Source organism: Belonocnema kinseyi, chromosome 5, assembly GCF_010883055.1.
Source record: "Belonocnema kinseyi isolate 2016_QV_RU_SX_M_011 chromosome 5, B_treatae_v1, whole genome shotgun sequence".
Taxonomy (NCBI): Eukaryota; Metazoa; Arthropoda; class Insecta; order Hymenoptera; family Cynipidae; genus Belonocnema; species Belonocnema kinseyi.
In genome coordinates, this window is record NC_046661.1 from 78,339,397 (window position 1) to 78,362,482 (window position 23,086).

The window sequence follows — 23,086 nt, forward strand, 5'->3', positions numbered from 1 at the left end:
TCAGATAAAATCATTCTATGAAATAACAAGAAAAAACCGAAAATGGTGGCACCGTTTACTGTGGCATTTCATAGATGTAACTCTTGTCAACTCTTTTATAATTTTCAAATTACTCAATCCTGATAAAGATTTGAAATTGAAAGACTTCCGTTTATCAGTCGTAGATGAGCTGATGGGAATGAATTGCCAACAGAAGCGAGGAAGACCATGCTCAAATGAATCCAGTATTCCTGCTTCAAAAAAATTAAAACACCTGAAAGTATAAGAACGTCAGTACAGAAACAATTGCCTGGTGTGTATGAAGGATCCTCCAAAAATGGTATATTTTGTAGTACTAAAACCAATCGAGTTCGATCACAATTCTATTGCACGACATGCAACGTTACTTTATGCATCAACGCAAAGAAAAACTGCTTTGCTGAATACAATAAATAAGAAATTATTGCAATCTACATGACGTTAAATGCCAAATTCATATACAGCAAAAGTTAGTTTAAAATGTGAGTGAAATATTCTGTTGATAGAATTTTCAAAATTGTTCTTCATTACTTCAAACTCATAATCTTCATTTTAAAACTTTTTTATCATATGCGTGATTAGTTCCTGTACAAAAAATAGAAGAAAAATATATAAAAATATTTAAAAAATTTTAAAATTAAAAGGAAATAATTACAAAAAATATGGGACTAGTAGCAGATTCTTTGGGAAGCTAAAATCATAATTAGCAACTCCTAAGACTCTTATAGAGGAACAATTTATATTCTAATTTTTAATGTTTCGTCCGTCACATAGAATCCGCAATTTTGAATCTCGAAAATCTGACTTAAGATTCGCAATCAGCGACCCCGAAAACCCATATCTACCAATTTTTTTATTTATAGACTAATTTTCGAAAATTATGTCCACCATTTTGAATCGGCCATTTTGAAATTTGAAAATCTGACTTAAGATTCGCAATCAGTGAACTCGAAAACCCATATCTACCAATTTTTATATTTATAGACTAATTCTCGAAAATTATGTCCACCATTTTGAATCGGCAATTTTGAAATTTGAAAATATGACTTCAGATTCGTAATCAGCGACCCCGAAAACCCATACGTACAAAATTTTATATTTATAGACTAATTTTTGAAAATTATTTCCGCCATTTTGAATCGGCCATTTTGAATTTTGAAAATTTGACTTCAGATTCGTAATCAGCGACCCCAAAAACCCTTATATGCACTATCAAGTCTGGGATGTTGATAATTGCATTAAAATAACAATGTTCAATGTTTTTTTTTTAATTATAAAATTAAGAAGATGTTAATCTTTAAAAGCTTTAAGGCTGATGAGGGAGTACTAGGTATTTTTTGTTTTAGCTCAAATTTATACATAATTTTTTCTTTAAAAAGAAAAAATATTTTTGAGAGCACCTTACTTTTTTTAATTTTAATTTTTTGGACCACTCTAATGAATAAACACAGCAAATTTTAATACCTTCAAATTTCAATAAATTCCAGTTTCAATTTTAATTGTATTGAAATTTAAAACCTCAGAAAATTGATTTGCATGTTCAATTTATTGAAAATGATCTTTTTCAATATTTGAATGAACATTCATTACAATTTTAAAATGCAATTTTCCAAAAAATTTACTCACAAAATTTTAATTCAACATTTTTTATTTATAAAAATAAACGATTTGTAAACACTAGGATGATATTCTGTCAGCTGAAATGATTATAAACAAATGACACGCTTTAGCTTTTATCAATCTTTTTTGCGTTTTTTCTTATTCGTTCTTATCTACGCATTGATAAATATATTGCACGTTACAATGAGATCGGTTAGTGACATATTCGATTTTATCATCAGCAAACAAAGATAAATGGAAAAACAAAATTAACATAAGAGTTCCATTTTGTTCTTTTGGCTAAAAAAGCTTTCTTGCTTAAAAATTAAGATATTTTATTAAAAATTCGTCATTTTAGTGAAACAAATGAAGCTCTTTTAGTAGAAATTTCATCTTTTTTGGTTTTAATATTTTGTTTCTGCAGTTGTGGTGCCTTATAGCTTCATCCCTCAATAATTCTTTAGAGCATCTCTCAAAGCATGTAGTATCTCGTCTGTATCATACGGCATTTCACCCTTGCTATTTCTCTTGCTGCCTAACTCTGTACTCTTCCGTCCCTTCATATTGATCTTCGCTAATTTATCAAACAGTTTCTTGCTTCCTTCAAAGTCGTTTTTCATTTTCTACTCATCTTCTGTTCTGATTTTATATTTACTTTCCTTGAATAGTAGTTTAAATTTCTTTTTTTTATGTCTATACTAATTTTCAAGTCTATTTCTCTCCTCATTGCCAATGCCTGTGGGTTTCAACCTTCTTTTATGTGCCATTTTCTTTTCTTGGACAGCTGCCTGAATTTCATCATTCCACCATGCATCACCCGACATTCTTCCTGCAACTGCAGTACCACACACTTCAGTTTCACTCCTAACAATGACATCCTGGACCATAGCCCGTAAGCCCTATATATTTGTATTGTCTATTAAGCGCCTTCAAAGTTGCCTTATCTATTGTTTTGTTTATCTTATTCTTAATCTTCAGGCGGGCGCGCCATTTGGACGGATAAATTTTATTCAAAACTTTATCAACTATATAAAAACATAATTTGAAAATAAGAAAAAATATCAGACTTTTCAAAAGTAAATTCAGTCTTTCTTTAAAAATTCAAGCAATGTGATTGGAGTAACATAGTACGTCACCAATAATACAACATAAAAATTTACGTTTTAATTTATCATCACAACGCAATATTACAATATAGAACTGATAACACAGTAAAGTATACTATTGCGTACTTGTGTTTAATTGTTGGCAAAAAATGCGACTAATATCAGGATTTTTTTCTTTGAAAACTCATATACTGCACTAGAACTAAAGCAACACAAAAATATAATCGTATAGATGAAAAATATTAAGAACTAGAGAAAATAAGATTTGAAATATGAGATTCGTGTATGGCGCACCGCAGCGATTTGGCTGCGCTTGGGCAGTTGTTTCGACCTTGTCAACTTTGATGCTGATCTACCAGCGGTGTGCGCGACCCTGAGTTAGTTCTTGCCTGCTAACCGCTGTCTTGTGTTGTAACTAGAGAATACCTGTAGGCCTCATTGCGCTGTGATTGCTTTGGCTACTAAAAGATAGTCTTTATTAAAAGGACGGCCAAATTTCCGCCCTAGCGCGCGCCCGAAGGTTAAAATCTATTCGCACATCCGGTTTCTGTAAATTCTCAATCTTGATTCGCTTTTGTTTCGTTTTTTGGTTGTCTTTCTTCTCTATCCCTGCCTTAAGTTTATTTTGGAAACTAGAATGTAATCATCAGTACTGCATTCAGAATCCCTAATAACTCTTGTATCTTTCACTAGCCCTCTTAGTCTTTCCGGTTTACTAATCTTTTTCCGTTATCATTTGTTCTTGAATCCTAGTACAGCCTAATCTCTGAATAATGCAGTACATGGGCTGGTAGAAGAGCATTTTTCGTGGAACTCAGCTTCCCAAACTCTTGGCACGTGGAGAGCACACGAATTTGCGTCCGCTCTCTCTCTGAATAGTGTCGGTCGTCAGCTATCTTTTTTTCCCCGCAAGTATAAAAAGTGTATATTGTGGATGTTTGTGTCGATTTTGAGTCGACAAAAACAAGTTGGTTTTGTAAAAGCATTGATTTGGTCAATATTTGATTAATTATTATTTGTACTACAAAAGAATTATTCCGGTACATAAACTCTTTTCGTAAATATATTTGATGGCACTATTCAGAGAGACTAGATTTAAATGCCGGCGTTCACAACAATAGTGCGATGGTGGGAATTCGTTCAAGCAAGAATGAGGAGAAACGGCATTATCCAGAGCAGCGTTATTCAGAGCGTCTTTTACTTCACTGCTGTCAACATTAACTCGGACGTAGTACACTATGATAAATAATCTTCTGAATCCTACTCTGCCGTACAGACTAAAAAGATACATAACCCCATTCAAGAATACAAGGCAAAAAGAACACAAAGTCACTTGCGGACGATACCTTTGCAGAAGAGCTCGAGCGCAGCATCAAAATACAACATCAAAACGTATGTTGAACTTACCCGAACGATCGTCGCCAGTAAACTAGTAAACGTCGCTAGCCGAATCTAACCGGGGCCCGGAACTCATTTCCCGCACGGAGCAGGGATGGGTACGTATACAGCACGTATATTACATGGTTTTCGACATGTATATTATTACGACTTTTGCGCCCTTAGTTTTCTACAAATGTATTTTACGTTTGATCACGTGACTATACGGGCGGGATTTTTAAATTCGCTATTCTAAAAGTACCCAATTTCCTTATAGAAATAACTAATATTGAGCAATTACTTAATTATTCCTCATTATTCATCACTTTCCTCAAGAAATTATTTAAAAAAATAATATTATACGTGTTTATTGTCTTTCATAATCTGCAACGTTTTCGAGAATGTGGAATACCAGTATAAGTACGACAATATGGTATCCTAACCTATAAGTAATCGTTCGCGCGCCAGTCAACTATTTTTTTCTCATTATAAGGCAAAAAATTAAACTAGGCGGTAGGCCAAAGCACAATTCTTGGGCTGATTTGTCGTTTCTTACGAAAAAAGAAGACAGTACAAAAGTAAGCACTTTGCAACATTTGTACCTTCCAACTTCTGGCACTCGAAATTAATTTTTTCCCACGGTATGCCCCCCTAAAATATTTTTTTCTACTTGTTCTTATATTTTTACAAATCTGTAAAACACAGTCCCGCCTAAATAAATTACGTTCGCCATCTTTGATATGCATCATACATAGTTTTCTACCATTTTGTACGTATATTACGCCGTTTATGTATTATACGTAGAAAACCTCGAATGACATATCACAACCCATCTCTGGCACGAAGAGAACTTAGGTAAAACCGTCACGCTAGTTGTGAGAGAGTCGCTGTACTTCGGTTTGGTGTGGCGTCCGCTCCAGATTCGGGGAGCTGGTTATCCCGAACTCACGGAGATCAGCCTCTCCGAAATGTGGATGCTATATTTTCATTTCATAAACTGCGCCAGCGTGGAACTGTGCTGCAAGCGCCGCGTGTGCAGAACGGATCGTCTATACCATTGATTAAATGATTTAGCTTGTTCGGGGTAATAATGGCTCTTCCAAATCAGTGGAGCCATTCTACAAACCAGAAGTGGCGCTCGGAGTCCGGGCTAATTCACATGTCTATAACATACGTAGAAGGGCAAGCTGCTCTTTTCGTTTGTAAGTTCGCTCCGCACTCGGTCACTTTTACAAGGTAAAAAAAAACACAAAGTTCTTTAGGTCCTTTTTCATTTGTATGCTGATGACGTATTACATGCCTTGTACAAATTCTAGGACACGCAAAGTGCTTTGCATATCTTTTTATGTTGTATTTTAAAACTTTTTCGACATGCCTTATTTATAAACAATCGTTTTTTGCAATAAATACTAATAATTAATCATTTTTAATAACACAGTTAGATGCAGCTTTCTCTTACGAATCCAACGATAGAAAAAATTCATTTTTCATCAAAATCTCACTCATTTATCTTTTTAGTTAGAACGGGAGTAAATTTCGTTCTAAGTTAATTAGCAAAATATTTTTTACATTCTCATCATTTATGATTGAGAAAGTTTTAGAATTGTCGGAAATTTGACATCACACTTTTTCAACGGATCTCCACGTTTTGAGACCCCCTGAATCCGAATATCAGGTTTTCACGATGGCGTCTGGTAGTCTGTTTGTCCGTCCGGCCGTCCGTCCGTAAACACGATAACTCTCGAAAAAATGAACGAATCAAATTCATCTTTGGCACACTTTTTTTAGGTCCTAAAAAAAGGAAGAGTTCGTGAACCAGCCATTTTTGATGAAAATTCAAAAAGTGAGCGCATTTTGAAAATGTTTGAGATCACTTTTTTCTGAATTTGAAAATTCTATGTACGGATATTTATAGTATTGAAAAGAACAAACCATTTATTCTTATGACTTTTTTCAATAAAAAGAAAATTCTCAGGGTTATAGCGTTTTCAAAAATTTTTTAATCAGCCGAAAATTAAAATTTGAAGCCGAAAAACGCAAGATATGAAGAAAAGTCAAGAGAAGAAAAAAATTTCTTTTTGAAAGCCCTACAAGATTATTATAACCAATTTTTGGATTTTCTTCGAAAATCGAAAATTCAAATTTTGAGTGCACAAAAAATAGTGGAAAATAAAAAATTCTATTTTGTGGACAAACTATGTAGGATACGAGAAAAGATGAATGAACAAAAATGGTTATCCCAAAAAAGATCTACAATTTCGTTAAGAATCACTTCTTGATAGGACGCGTACTTTTTGTTTTCTTCGTGAAAAATAACGTAGAAAAAAATAAATTAAAATAGAAAAAAATGTGTGGAAAACGACGAAAGTTACGAGAAAAAAAATTGAACAAAAACTGTTTACAAATGTTTGTCGGAAATCGAGCGCGCAGCACGAGTGTCACGATGAGAATGTGTACCTCAAAGCCTACAGAGCTTTGATAAACTTAATTTTTGACTATACTTAATTAAGCAGACAATTCAGAGTGCAAAATAACGAAGAAATATTAAAGTAATCCTGAAAAATAAAATTTTTACATTATTTTGCAATATCTGAATAAGCAGTCCCAGGCGGAGGTACAGAAATAAATGTAATATAGTTATGTGATGAGAATGTGTTCGGTAACGTCGAAGGAGCTTTAACGAAAGATAATTTACAATCACCAAATGACAGTTGTCGATGTTTTGACCTTAAATTGTAAAAGGTCTCTGCACAAATATGGAGGAAGTACAAAGAACGAGCACGTAAAGCGAGGTAAATACATTATCGAAAGTAGATTTTTGATTAAGGATTCAACTATTTGATTTAAAATTAATTTTTTTATGGAAAATTGATATTTTTGAGTTAAAAATGCCACTATTTAGAAGAAAATTCGTCTTTTTGGCTTGAGTTTTCAGCTCATTGGTAAAAATTAATTTTGTTGTTGACGATGCATATTTGCGTTTTTCAGAAATTAATCTGTATAAATGTTGATTGCTCAACTATTTTTTTAAAATACAACTATTTGATTGAAAATTAACTTTTTTGTCATAAATTCATATTTTTAGGTTCAAAATGTAAATGTTTTTTTTTTAAGAAATTCGTCTTTTTGGTTTAAAACTTGAAATAAATGGTTAAATTTTGTTAATTTTTTGACAGAAAAATCTTCTTTTTTTTTGTTTAAAATTCATCTGCAATTTCTTGATTATAATTATTCTTTTTTAGTTGAAGATTCGACTATTTTGTCAGAAATTAAATTTTTTGTTGAGAATGCATGTGTTCAAGTTAAAAATACAACTATTTTGCATAAAAATTGTTATTTTGGTTGAAAAATTAATCTCTTGGTAAGAATTTCATTTTTTTGTTAGAAATATAACTGTTTGGTTGAAAATTATTATTTTTTGGTTTAAGCTTCAACTATTTTGTAGCAAAAATTTTCTTCTTGGATTTAATTTTCTACTATTTAAAAAAAAAAATTAAGTTTTTTGGTGAAAATTCGTATTTTTTTTTAAATTACACTGTTTTGTAGGTAATTCGTATTTTTAGCTTGAAATTTCCAAGGTTTGCTTGAAATTTGATTTTCTTTTGATAAAAAATCTTTCTTGGTAATAATTTAAGCAATTTCAAGTCATTCAAAAGCCAATCAGGTTTTAAACAACAATTCGTTGTCAAGAATATTTGTTCGGTCTCATGACGTCTTCACGTCGAATGGATTTTCATAATTTAAACAAAAAATTCAGTAAAACAGTCCATTGTTTCCGTGCAAGAATGCAGTATTAAACTTGTAAAATATCAAAGTTTGTAAACTTTTTGCACAAGTTTAAAAATACGGTGTCGTAAGAGTTTTCCTGTCAAGTTTGAACCTGTTCAAATCCGCCGCTTTCAAATAAGAAGAGAAATTGAACTAAAGCAAGCGCATGAAGAAACTTGGCAAGACTTGTATCAGCATAAGTTGTCCATGCAGTTCCATAAACTTATTCTTTTTTTCACTATTTTTTATTTATTTACTTCATATTGATTTCATACTCAAAAGTGCCATTTCTCAGATCTAACTATAAATATTTTGAACAGGGGCCAAAACAGAAAATTGCATTTCACTACTGGTGCTTCTGTATTCTTTTTATTAACTTAAGCCTCACCCAAGACTAATTTTCAAACAAAAAGATGAATTTTCAACGAAAGAGTTGAATTTTTAACCAAACAAGATTTTTCAGTCAATACAGAAAAAAATCTCATAAAGAATGTTGAATTTTCAAGCAAAATAATACGAATTTCCACCAAATTAATAAATTTTCAACTAAAAAAGATAAATTATCAAGCAAAAATGGAATAGTAGCATTTGCAGTTCAAAAATGTATTTTTAACTAAGCAAAAACGAATTTTCAAACAAAGAAATGATTTTGTTCACTAAAAAATTAATTTTTAAGTACAAAACAAAAACTTTAACTAAATAATTGAATTCTCATCCGAAAAGGTTAACTTTTACGCAAAAACACCAAGTTTTAAGAAAATACATAAAATTTCAACGAAAAAAGATACATTTTTAACCAAAGATAAGAAAGTTATAAATGTTCAGTAAAAATTAATTTTCAACCGAATAAAATAAATTTTCAACGAAATAGTTTAATTTTGAACGAAATTTTTTCTATTAACAAAGAAAAATTGTCCACTAAAAATGGAAGTTTAATTTTCAGTTAAATGAATGAAGTTTTAACTAAAATGATGAATCATCAACAAAAATTAATACTTAACCAAATAGTTAAAGTTTGAGCGCGCCTAGGGCGCGCAACGGTTGAATCTCGCGCTTCGCGCTCGAACATAATTACACCTCGCGCTTCGCGCTCGGATATTTATTCTTTGCATTTGGAATGCTTGAAAAAAACGTTATCAAAAAGATCTCTTTTAGATGGCAGTATTTATATGCGTCTTCATATTCTGAATTGTCTGCTTAATTAAGTATAGTCAAAGATTAAGTTTCTCAAAGCTCTGTAGGCTTTGAAGTACACATTCTCATCGTGACACTCGCGCTGCGCGCTTGATTTCCGACAGACATTTGTAAACAGGTTTTGTTGGATTTATTTCTCTCAACTTTCGTCGTTTTTCAACACATTTTTTTTAATTTTATTTTTTTCAACGTTATTTTTCACGAATAAAACAAAAAGTACGAGTCCTATCAAAAAGTGATTCTTAACGAAATTGTAGATCTTTTTCGGGATAACCATTTTTGTTAATTCATTTTTTTTTGTATCCTACATAGTTTGTCCACAAAATGGAATTTTTTATTTTCCATCATTTTTTGTGCAATCAAAATTTGAATTTTCGATTTTTTAAGTAAATCCAAAAATTGTTTATGATAGTCTTGTAGGGATTTCAGAAGAAATTTTTTTCTTCTCTTGATGGTTTGTTCTTTTCAATACTATAAATATCCGTACATAGAATTTTCAAATTCAGAAAAAAGAGGTCTCAAACATTTTCAAAATGCGCTCACTTTTTGAATTTTTATCAAAAATGGCTGGTTAACGAACTCGTCCTTTCTTTTAGGACCTAGAAAAAGTGTGCCAAAGACGGATTTGATTCGTTCATTTTTTCGAGAGTTATCGTGTTTACGGACGGACGGACGGACGGACAGACAGACAGACAGACAGGCAGGCAGACAGACAGACAGACAGACATACGGGCAGGCGTCATCATGAAAACCTGATTTTCGGATTCAGGGGGTCTCGAAACGTGGAGATCCGTTGAAAAAGTGTGATATCAAATTTCCGACAACTCTAATACTTTCTCAATCACAAATGCTGAGAAATGAGAATGTAATAATTAAATTTCCACCTAAAGAGGATATATTTTCAATGAAATGTCCAATTACACAGCCACACAAAAAAAGTGTGCGGATATGGTAACAAGACACACGTATTTCTATGGATTTTTGGGCGCTGAATTCAAATTCGGTATCAAAAATCACCCATCACGTCATGGTTGAGCCATAACCTCAAAAAATGACGAAAAATCATGCACTGAGGCAAATAAATTTCAAAATAATTCCAGTGATGTAAATTTTCACTTCAAAAACATGTCGACAACTGTGAAGGATCAACTCTTGCTTGATATCAACCTTTTTAACATAACTTTACCCAACAGAACCTGGCCTCACCTAACCTGAATTAACAGAAGTTTATTGAACTACACGTAAAACTCTGGAAGCATATTTTCCCAGTAGCAAATGTGTGCTACATGGAATGGGTCAACTCGAGCCTAACCTAGAAAAAATCTAACCTAGCCTAACCTAACCTCGCGAAACACAATTAAACTGATTGTGTTGTCCCGTTGTGTTTGCGGTACCGTTTGAATCAGCTTGGGCTTAACCTGCAAAGAGGTCAAACCTATCCTAACCTAAAAAAATCTAACCTAACTTAACTTCACGTAATACAATTAAACTCATTGTGTTGTCCCGTTGTGTTTGCGATACCGTTTCATTCAGCTTCGGCTTAACCTACATAGAGGTTTAACCTATCCTAACCTAACAAAACCTGACCTAACCTAACCTAGCCGAATGAAATTCAACCACACGTGTAGCTATGTAAGCGTACGGTTCTCAGTCTTAAATGTGTGCTATATTTAATTGGTTAACTCGATCTTAACCAATCTTAATGATCTTAACCATCTTAATGAATCTAACTTAACAGAACCTAACGAAAATTTTGCTTAACGCAACACAACTTAACTTAAGTGTAATGCTAGCAACAAGCGGTTACGAAACTCCAGACATTTACTGCTATTAATGTCAAAATATAAAAAGTACGCAAGAACAGGGTTGCCAGCGTAATCGGTTAGGTTAGGTCAGATTTTGTTAGGTTAGGATAGGATAGGTTTGACCCCTTTGCAGATTAAGCCCAAGCTGATTCACACGGTACCGCAAACACAACGGGAAAACACAATTAGTTTAATTGTGTTTCGTGAGGTTAGGTTAGGCTAGGTTAGATTTATTTCTAGGTTAGGCTCGAATTGACCCATTCGATGTAGCACAAATTTGCTACTGGGAAAATATGCTTCCAGAGCTTTACGTGTAGTTCAATAAATTTCTGTTAATTCAGGTTAGGTGAGGTCAGGTTCTGTTGGTTAAAGTTATGTTAAGTAAGTTGATATCAGGCAAGGGTTGATACTTCACAGTTGTCGACAATATTTTGAAGTGAAAATTTGCATCACTGGCATTATTTTGAAATTTATTTGCCTCGGTGCATGATTTTTCGTCATTTTTTGAGGTTATGGCTCAACCAAGACGTGATGGGTGATTTTTGATATCGAATTTGAATTCAGCGCCCCAAAATCCATAGGAATACGTGTGTATTGTTACCAGATCCGCACACTTTTTTTTGTATGGCTGCTTTATCAACCACACAGTTATACTTTAAAGCAAGAAGATTAAATTTCTATAAAAAAGATCATTATTGTACAAAAACGTGGAGTAGTTCAATTTTCAGGTTAAAAAATTTATTTTTAATTGAAAAAAAATTATTCTCCACCAATATAATAATTTCCAACCGAAAAGATACAATACAAAGAATCATTATCCAGAGTAATTATGTTTTCAGAAAATTGTTTCACTCTTAACTAAACAGTTTGCAATAAATCTTCATTGATTTTGATTCTGTATTTTATGTTTTATTCTTAATGATCTGTATATGAAGGATTTTTTAAAATAAAAAAATATCTCAAATTTTCTCCATGAAATTTATATTAATCTTTCAGAAAATAAACTGCGCATGAGAGATGCTAAGTTCGTAGAGGAGTAAACTAGGCAAAGAAGGAAACTGTAACTGAGGCGCAATGAAGATATTTTTAACTCTGTAGCGTAATAAGCATGGAATTTATCAATATTATCATCACAGTTAATTTGAAAAATATTTTCTATTGTCACAAAATTAGATCGTGGCCGAAAAACTTAATATTAGAAATATCCTGACTTTTCCCTGACCGATTTTTCATTTAAATCTTGTAAAAAAATTTAACATAGAATCTGTTATAAGCATTTTTATATTAAAACTTTCGAATTACATATTTATTTATTTCAACCAAAAATTATGATTTTTCTGCAATAAAAGATGCATTTTCTAACCAAAAGTTCAAATTTCCAACAAAACAGTTGAATGTTCTAATCAATGTCAAATATTTTGTTGAACAATACTTATGATTTATGAAAAACGTATACGCTTTGTAATACTTGTTACCGAAATTGTTCAGATGTGACAGAATTTGACTGAAAATGGTTGCTTTTTTCAATTATACAATTTTAAATATAAGAATATGTAAGGAAAATACATTTAAATTTAAAACGTTTTATATTAAACAATTAAAAATTTAAAGTTTTAAAAATTGACACTCTCAAATTAAAATCTTAAAAATGTAAATATTTTTACAGAAGTCTGTTTGAAATTAAGTATTTTAAATTGCACAATTTCAAACATTCAACTCATATCCATAAATTAATTTGTTTTAAAGTTGCCTTTCTTCATAATAAATCAACTGTTAAAAATATAAAATTCCAGAATACATTTGAAATATATTTTTACTGTCACAAAATTAGAGTCGCCGAAAAAACTCATTTTCAAAATTCCCTGACTTTTCCCTGATGACAAATTGTCATAAAGCAGTTGAATTTTCAACCAATAGTTAAATTTTCGACAAAATAGTTAAATCTTTAACCAAATTTTTAAATTTACATTTATTAAAAATTTTATCAGACAGTTGCATTTTCAAGAACAAAAAAGAGGAGAGTTTTAGAGTTTTCAATTTGAAAGCACGAATTTGCTGTCAAAAAAATATAAAATCAAGCCTAAAACGAACGTGAAAATCTAACAAAATTCATTAATTTTCCAACAAAAAGTTGAATTTCGAGTAAGTAACTTAATTAAAATGTTAAAAAACGATCATTTAACAAAATAGTGAAGTTTTCGACCAAGGAGGTGGTTTTTCAACTAAAATTATAAAATTTCCAACCAAAAAAATTATTTTTTAACAATGTAGTTCAACCTTTGAACCAGTAGTTCAATAAAAAAAATATTTATTTTCAACAAATAATGCAATAGTAGATGTTTCAACGCAAAAATAAATTTTAATTTTAAATAAAAAACAGTTGATTTGAACCAAAAAAGCTTAATTATTAACTCAGCAGTTGCGTTTCTAACAACAACAAAAAATGCTGTTAAAAACAGATGAATTATTAAAACCAAAACGACGAATTTAAAAAAAAAGTTGAATGTTCAACCAAAAAAGCTTTCAATTGAATTTACAAATGAAAATATGTATTTTCAACAGAAAGTTAGTTTTCTGCATTTTTTTCACAATCTTAAAAATTAATCAATATTATAATAATATTAATTATGACCGAGTAGACAAACAAAATTAACATCTTAAACTATTAAAAAAAGATGATTTTTTTACCAAAATTGTTAAATTTTCAATTAAATAATATTTTCAACCAATAAAATTCCTTAACTTGTTCTTCATTTTCAGGTTATCTCTGACCTGTGAAGGCCTAAAAATTATTACTCAAAACTGTAAGTTTTAATAACTTAAATTAATATTCTAAAGTTTAAAAATATTCAATAACAAGTTTAACGATAAGAAGAAAAAGAAAAGGATTTTTTTATTACAAACTAGAAAATTTTAAATATTAGAACAAATTCTGATTTAAACCTTTTTTATCATTTTTTACCCAACAAGGTTTCTCTTCCCATTGGTTTTGGTTTTATAATTGTAATATAAGCACCTGTATATAATTAAATAGATTTTTTACGATTTTTTTAGTCCTAGGGTTAATTAATTTTCACGCCCCTGAATGTGCAATAATAATAGTGGGACATAAAAGGTAATACTGGTTATAATCTGATTCTACACGCTATAATTTCCGCCGGTTATTTGAGGTAGAAATCGGCGGAAGAAACTGGTAAAATATCCAAATTGATTAAAAAATTGATATGTAAAACTAAGAACGGAAGTGATAAGAAACATTTCGAAAAAATGATTATGTAAATTTTTAATTTAACTTTTAATTTTATTTATTCATTTAATTCTTTTAATTAAAAAAAAAAAATTAAAAATAATCACTAGCTCTTGGACAGCTAGCGGTTTAATTTGAATGTGATACCGTAGAGTAAAAGAAGGATAAGGATTAAAAAAGAATCCATTTGAGGAAAATTAACAACAGATTAATAGATAACCTCTCTTTTGCAAGAAAACATTTTTTTGTGAACAAGAAAATAGATAAACAAATTATGTAACGTAAAATTAACCAAAAATTAGATTTTATAAATAAAATTAAATATAGAATCGGAAGATTTAAAAAAATATATATTTTTAATTTTTTACTTTTAGTTGAGATTCAGAACTTTCAATTTACGCATTCTCTGTATTTGTAACATTACATCATCGAGTATAATTAACAGACAAACGCTACAAGGCAAGATACTTGTTTAGAAAAAAAATGATGACACACCCACTCTCGTTTATTCACTTCAGAAATAATACTGACCGTATTTTGTGATCATTGTAATGTTTTCTTTTGCGCGTTTCAAAAATTTAAAAAATGGGAGTGTAAATTGACAAAAAAAATGTAATCAAGTATGTGAATAATTTAGGTGTATGGCAATCTAGATCATGATCTGGAGTTTGGACGGTCTGGACCAATCGAAGCGCAACTTCATACGGACTTACGGAGCATAAATTGATGTGTGCCATTTACGAGGTGCGAATAGCAGTAGCGGACACTCAAGAGTTCTATGTATTTAAAATTAATCAAATTTTTATTTATTTTATTATTTTTATTATTTTTATTTTTTTTCAAAATTCCCTGATTTTGTAACATTTTTAACATAGAATTTTTTTAACGAAATGAAAAAAATTCACATTAAAATTTAATTTTTTTAAAATTAAAGTCTTAAAATTATTTTTTTTTATTTAAACCAAAAAAATTACTTTTTAAAAAAATAGTTCAATTTTCAATGAATCATTACATTTTCAACCGAGTTATACAATTTTCAAACAAAAAAGATATCTTCATAACAAAATTAATTAAATTTACAAACAAAATTTGATTGTTAACCAAATAGTTGGATTTTCAAACTAAAAATGAAATCTCAACCAAAAAGACGATTTTTCAACCAAGAAATTTAATTTAAAAAAAAAGAATTTTCAACAAAATACATGAATTTCAAAACAGAAAATAGTTGAATTTTCAAATAAATAAGATAAATTTTCTAAAGCAAAAAATGGAGAACTTATATTTTCAGTAAAAAAACTAAATTTTACAGAAAAAAAACGAAGTTTCAACCAGAGATGAATTTTTGACTGAAATTCTGAATCTTCAAAATTCAACGAATAATCTAGTACATAGTAGATATTTCAACGAAAAAATATTTTTATTTCCAAAAAGATAGAAGATGAATTTTCGATCCAAACTGGCGCATTTTCTGTTTAAAAATGTTAAACTATAAACAAAAATAGATGAATTTTAAACCCGAAAAATTGGATTTCTAGAAAAAAATACAAATTCTCTAAGATATATATAAGGTAAATGCACTAGTAATCGCCAACTTAAGCCAAATTAGAAATTAAAAATGCTTCGGATTTTACTTAAAATACAATTCATATTTTCACAAAGGGCTTAACCGATTAATGTAGATATGGAAAAACTCAATTTTCATCACTTAACATGATATTTGATTTGAATAAATTTTTATTAAAGGTTAAAATTCAAATTATGCAAATGCGTTAGTTATTGTCAGCCGCGTAACCAAGTATTAACACGAGAAAAGTATATAAATTTGATAAAAGGATATTTAAACATACCTAAAATTACATTTTTTATTACACGCGACAAGAGCGAGTCTTGTAATACAAAAAAATACCGCGCCATCCGACGATAACTAATTCAGTTATTACCTTAATTGAAACTAAAAAAGAAACGAATTTTCGCTAAAATAATTTGAATTTGACAAAATAGTTTGAATTTTCAAACAAAAACTGGAGTTTAACCATCAAATAATTAAATTTTCTACCAAAGAATTAAATTTTCAACATATTAATTTTACACGAAAATTGCTGAATTTTTTTTGTACACGGTTTCGCGTGGTTTGGAAAAAGAGAATCGAAAGACATTCTTAGTTAATTCCATTATGCCTTTCTTGAAGAATAGCTAAGCTATAAACATGTTGGTAAACATTTTTTAAATAATTAATAATTGTAAATTTTCAAAGCATCAGAAAAAAACTCATCGGAAAGATATTCTTAGTTATTTATATTCAAAAATGGAGCCTACTCGTAAAAAGAAAACGAAACTTCTAATTTTTCAATTGAAATTCTTTCAATAATTAGTAGTTCTTGTAAATTTACAAAGCACCTTAGAAAAGAGTCATCGGATAGACACTCTTATTTGACTTCGAAAACAAATTGATTCCTTGGATAAAGTTCAAACTCTTAATTTTTTAATAGAAATTGTTTAAATAATTAATAGTTCCTGTAAATTTACAAAGCAATATAGAAAAGAGTCATCGGATAGACATTCTTAGTTGACTCCGTAACTAAATTAATTCGTAGGATAATGGCCAAACTCAAAATTTTTTAATTAAAATTGTTTAAATAATTAATAGTTCTTGTAAATTTGCAAAGTAACATAGAAAAGAGGTATGGGATAGACTTTCTTAGTTAACTCCGTAAACAAATTTACTTGTAGAAAAAACGGTAAAGTCTTAATTTTTAGTTAAAATAATTTAAATAATTAATATTTCTTGTAAATTTGCAAAGCAATATAGAAATGAGTCATCGTATAGACATTCTAAGTTGACTTCGAAAACAAATTGACTCGTAGGATAAGGGCCAAATTTTTAATTTTTTAATTAAAAATGTTTAAATAATTAATAGTTCTTGTAAATTTGCAAAGAAATATAGAAAAGAGTTATCGAATAGACATTCTTAGTTGACTTCGTGAACAAATTCACTCGTATAAAAGAAGTCACTATTATATTTTTGATCGGAATTGTTTAAATAATTATTAATCCTTGTCAATTTGTAAAGCAACATAGAATAGGGTTAGTTGACTACGTGAACAAATTGAATTGTAGAAAAAAGGACAAACATTTAATTTTTTAATTAAAATTGTTTAAATAATTAATAGTTTTTGTGAATTTGCAAAGCAACATACAACAGTCATCGGATAGATCATCGGATAGTTGACTCCTTAAACAAATTGACTCGTAGAAAAAAGTTACTTTTTATTTTTTGATCGAAATTGTTTAAATAATTATTATATTTCGTAAATTTGCAAAGCAACATACAACAGTCATCGGATAGACTTTCTTAGTTGACTCCGTAAATAAATTGACTCGTAGAAAAAAAGTAACTTTTAATTTTTTGATCGAAATTGTTTAGACAATTATTAGTTCTTGTAAATTTGCAAGGCATCATAAAAAAGAATTAGTTGGCTCCGTGAACAAATTGCCTCGTAGAAAAAGGGCAAACTCTTAATTTTTAAATTAAAATTGTTCAAATAATTAATAGTTCTTGTAAATTTGCAACGCAACATGCAATAGAGTGATGTGATAGATCATCGGATAGTTGACTCCCTAAACAAACTGATTTGTTGAAAAAAATTCACTTTTAATTTTTTGATCGAAATTGGTTAAATAATTATTATTTCTTGTAAATTTGCAAAACAACATACAAAAGAGTTAATTGACTCCCTAAACAATTTGACTTTTAGAAAAAAGGGCAAACTCTTAATTTTTTAATTAAAATTGTTTAAATAATTATTAGTTCTTTCGTAAAGAAACATGGAAATAAGTTAGTTAAGTCCATGAACAAATTCACTCGTAGAAAAAAGGTAAAATCTTAATTTTTTAATTAAAATGGTGTGAATAATTAACAGTTCTTGTAAATTTGCAAAGCAATATAGAAAAGAGTCATCGGGTAGACATTCTAAGTTGACTTCGAAAACAAATTGACTCGGATAAGGGCCAAACTTTTAATTTTTTAATTAAAATTGTTTAAATAATTCATATTTCTTGTAAATTTGTAAAGCAATATAGAAAAGTCACCGAATAGACTTTTTTTAGTTGACTCCCTAAACAAATTGACACGTAGAAAAAAGGGCAAACTTTTAATTTTTTAATTAAAATTGTTGAAATAATTATTAGTTCTTTTGCAGAGCAATATAGAAAAGAGTTAGTTGACTCTATGAACAAATTCACTCGTAGAAAAAAGGTAAAATCTTAATTTAAAAAAAAATAGTTTAAATAATTAATAGTTCTAAATTTGCAAAGCAATATAAAAAAAGAGTCATCGGATAGACTTTCTTAGTTGACTTCGTAAACAAATTGTCTCGCAGAAAAAAGGGGAAACCCTTAATTTTTAAATTAAAATTGTTTAAATAATTGCTAATTCTTTTGCGAAGCAACATAGAAAAGAGTGAGTTGACTCAAAGAGTTAGTTGAACCAATTATTTTGACTTCTTAACCGAATTCTGGAACTTTCTATCTATAAAGATTCATTTTTGAACAAATAATCGAATTCTTAAATAAAAACGATTAATGTTCAACCAAAAACATTTGAATTTTCAGTCCGAAAAATTGAATTTAAAAAAAAAAGATAAATTATCAACACAGAACATAATAGTGGAGAATTAAAAAAAACGAGCTTTCCACAAAATAATTAAATTTTCAAAAATAGTTTGGATTTTCAACCATTTACTGTAATTTTCTACTTGAAGAGTGAACTTTAATTCAAATAGTCGAATCTTAAAACAAAAAAGATTAAACTTCAACCAAACAATTGCATTTTTAACTCACAAAATTAAATCTTCAACAACAAGATGAATTCACAATGAAAGAACAAAATTGTTGAATTTTTTTAAAAAATTGGAAAAGGGCGATTTTTTGGGCTAATATTTTGTTTACACGAGGAAAATAACCTGTTAGCATTAAAATGGTGAAAAAATCATGCTGAATGGAAATCTCTAACTATTACCAAAAATCAATCATTTTCTATTGTCTTTTAAACTCTAATAGACTTCCTAAATGTTAGTATTGAGGGTCTGCATTTTTTAGAATAACAACGGTATTAAAGTAACAAGAAGTTATACTGTGGAACCATATAATATAGGTAAAAAATACTGTTTTAAAGTCATTTCAGTTTTTTAATGTTTAAACAATTAGTTGGAAATTTTCAAAAGAAATTAACGTTATTCCTTTTCTAATTATCTCTTCTGACAGGATCTATTCATAATTTTTTCGAACTTAAAAATTTGTTTAGCATTATTCAATATTTCAATTTATTTCAAACTGGGTGATTTATTTTACACTTTATATTTAAAAAATGTATTTTGTAATATTTTATTCATTTTTAAAAATCTTTTTAATTATAATCCAAGTATTATATCTTCGGCAAAAAAGGCCTTCGTCATCCAACTTATTGAAATTTATAACATTAATATATACTTGGCTGCTTCACAGATCAGTTTAAAAAATATAAAAGAATTACTTACATTAATAATAATAATAATGAAGAGTCTTCAATTGCAAATACGCATAATTGTAGAACTTTGAATTGCATATCTTTTAAATTGAAGTTTAAAATTTTTAAATTATGCAAGTTTTAAATTTGAAAGATTTAGAATTGAAAACTCTTGACTTTTGATATTCAAAATCATCACAATTCAAGAATTTTTACTCATACATAATTCAAAATTAAAGTTTTTTTCAATTGTAAATCGTCAAAATTGAAGAATTTTCCATTGTAAATTCTTCAAAATAAAACTATTCCAACAAAATGTCCCACATTACATACCTTTTAGATAAAATCTAAAATAGGTCATACGCTGTTTGGATAAAGTGGTACTTCCAGGTTTACCCACCTCCTATAAAATATAATTCTTGAAAACTGAATAATTTTTCATTCTAAATTTTCCACATTTCAGAACTGTCAATTGTAATTCTTCAAAATTGCAAAACTCTAAATTGCAAATCTTTTAAAATTGAATACTATTTAATTTTGAAAATTTGCAATTAAAATTGAAAAATTATTGACAATAGGGCCAATTTGGCGTAAGATCGAAAAAAAGTGTCCTAGCCCAAATAGATCACGAGATATGACCTTGGAAAGTGAACTCTTCATGCATAGAGGCACCTGAGCATACCGTAAAGTAGAACTACAGTCATATTTAGGAATTTTCGTCACAAATAAGTGTATATGATTCATTTATCATGTATAATACGTCTTTTGACATTATTGAATAACTAATTGTTTATAACAAAAGCTTGCTATCAATACTTATGTTTACTTTTTGGCCATTTTTCAGCATTTTTGTGGCGCAAAATTCACCATAATTTATTAAAAATGTGTAATACGTTTTTTATCCATAAGCAACTATTTTCATTCATAATTGTTTATAACAAAATATTGCTATAACCACTATTGAGTAATTTTTTACTACTTTTGTAGCAAAAAAGTACTAATCATTGATTAAAAATGTGATATATATTTTTTATTAATAAACAAATACTTTTTTAATAATTATTTATTATAAAATCTAGTCATAATCATTTATAGTGATTTTTCGCTGAAAATAAAAAAATGGGGACTTTTCATTGTATCATAACTCGGAACCAATAGAAGTTAGCGGATCATTTTTTGAACAAAATTTGTTCAGAATTTTGTTTTCTTTCTTTTTTCTGTTGGAAATTTTGCTCTAAAATGCAATGGGCATTGTCCGTCCACTCAGAAGTAATTTTTGGAACTGTTTTCAACAAAAAAAAACAGGGTTTGGCAACTGATCGGTTCTAGCATTTTTTATAAGTCAAAAAGGACCCCAGAACGAAACTTTCTCATTAAAAACATTACAGGTTGGATTTATTATGGAATTTCACACTTTTTTCCAACGTAATGCCTAGACTACATCACGTATCTCGTGCTTCGCACTCGATACGAATTTGTCCGAAACGCGAACTTTTCTATATAATATATTAAAATCTACTATATCAAATGTTTATTATATGAATTTGTGTACCTCGATCCGAAAACTCAAAAGAAAATTTTTTCTTTTAATGTTACCGTTCACCATTAAACAAAAACTACGCACCCTATAAAAAAATTATTAACAAATTTGTACACTCTAGTTAAAATTGAACCATAATTGTAATTACCAAGATCTGTGGTATTCAATCTTTTTTTATTCTTAAATGCTTCAAAAATTTAATTATCTTAGGTAAATTTAAATCTCTTAAAAATTTAAAATGTTCAAACTCTTGATTAAACTTTTAAAAATTCCACCATTATATTTCTCATTTCTAAATTAAAACTTATGAAAGGGAAAAATTTTCTAAAAATTATGAGTAAACGTACTGCTCAAAATAAAAAATTTATTTTTGCCAACTTCGAACCAAATTTACATAGTGCAAATGGCAAATATGTAGACAATACTATTTTGAACCTTTTAATTTTAAATCATTTCAAAAAGAATAACAGCCCAAGATTGCTGATTCCAACTTTGGAAACTCTTTTTTTAAAGTTGAGTTTCGAAAAAGTAAATTTTTGTTATACAAAAATGATCAGTTTTAGAATTGGAATAATTTTTCTGCTTGGAATACAAAATTTACTTTCGCCGCCCAAATCTGAAATGTAACTAAACTTGCTGAATATTAATTAATTAATATTAATTTCTCAGAAATCTAATAAAATAAACTATGTTCTAGAATAATTAGAAGTGAGTGCTGTAAGCCAATAAAACTGAATAAAAAATTTCAATGTAATTCTGTTTTTGGAAATCAAAATTAAAATTCTTATTCGAAATGTTCAAAATTAATTTTTGATTCGTTTGAAATAAACACATAAAATGAAATAAATTCTGCGAACTCTTTTTATCTCAAATTACTTTCAATTGCGAAATCAGTGAATTGACACGGAAAATTAACGGGGTTAGCAGCTGTTACGTCTGCTATCTGCGGAAAAAAATGTTGGTTAAAAAACCGAATTTTTTTTTTCATATATTTTTTTTTTAATTAATTATCTTTCTTTTATTTTTTCACATATAAAAGATAAACAACTTGTTTTCGTGTATATTCTAAAATCTTTTTATAAATCGATAGTGATGTAAGAAACAGCGTCTATGAAAGGTACAAGAATGAAAAAATTATCACGTGATAATCTTGTGATATTGTATTATATATAATTTTCTAGGCCGTGAATAAGCAATTCTTTCCGGATGATCAATGAAATCGGCTGCTTATAGTTATGAAATATAATTCAGTATACTGACACAATCATCTTACTTTAACTCTGTTTTTGAATCAATTATTACGTTTCCATTCAATCACTGTTAATTAATTTTTATCAATTTGGGTGACACTTTTGGAAACTGAGAGAATGGGAACGAATAAGCGAAGGACACCAAAATAAACGAAATATCAATGAAACTCAAAATAAAATAAATAGTTGTTTTATAATGTAAATTCATAAAAAAATTCAATAGTTTAATTAATATAATTTATATAATATTATGAAAGCTGGAATTTTGTAATTAGGTTAAATAATTTAAAATAATCATTATAATGGAAACAAGAAAATTTGAGAAAATAATCAACAGGTGTAAATTAAATTAAATTTATGTTCAGATGAATAAGCTCAATTTATTGAATAATTTTTTATAATTTAGATTATTTGAAATTAAGCAAAAAATCTCGTGTTAATTAAACTAAATTAATTAAAGAAGTTAATAAAATAATTGAGACGATGAAAGAAGAATGTATTTACAGGACAATGGTTAATAATAAATAAACTAATTAAAAATAAAGAAATATACAGTAGGACCTCTTGAAATGAAACTCGATTTATTTAAATATTTTTTGGTTGTAACTTAAAAACTTTCTAGAAAATGGTTTGCCACAGTAGACAAAATATTATTGACTATTTTCAAAAAAATACACT

At 28.8% G+C, this 23,086-nt stretch overlaps 1 protein-coding gene across 4 annotated transcripts in view; it reads right to left on the minus strand.

Annotated features, from left to right (window-relative positions):
* Window positions 1-23,086, minus strand: part of LOC117173071 (lysophospholipid acyltransferase 2) — a 63,960-nt gene that overhangs the window by 31,242 nt on the left and 9,632 nt on the right. Inside the window, exon 1 of one of the 4 annotated variants that reach the window (XM_033361454.1) lies at window positions 4,131-4,175. The exons of 1 other annotated variant lie outside the window; for it this stretch is intronic. Coding sequence is in view for 2 of the 3 variants with exons in the window: in XM_033361452.1 (XP_033217343.1) it covers window positions 4,070-4,109 (40 nt within the window). In the remaining variant the exon portion in view is untranslated. Of the gene's footprint in view, window positions 1-4,069; window positions 4,176-23,086 lie in introns of those variants that run through there. 2 more of the 4 variants (XM_033361453.1, XM_033361452.1) reach the window with 2 other exon arrangements.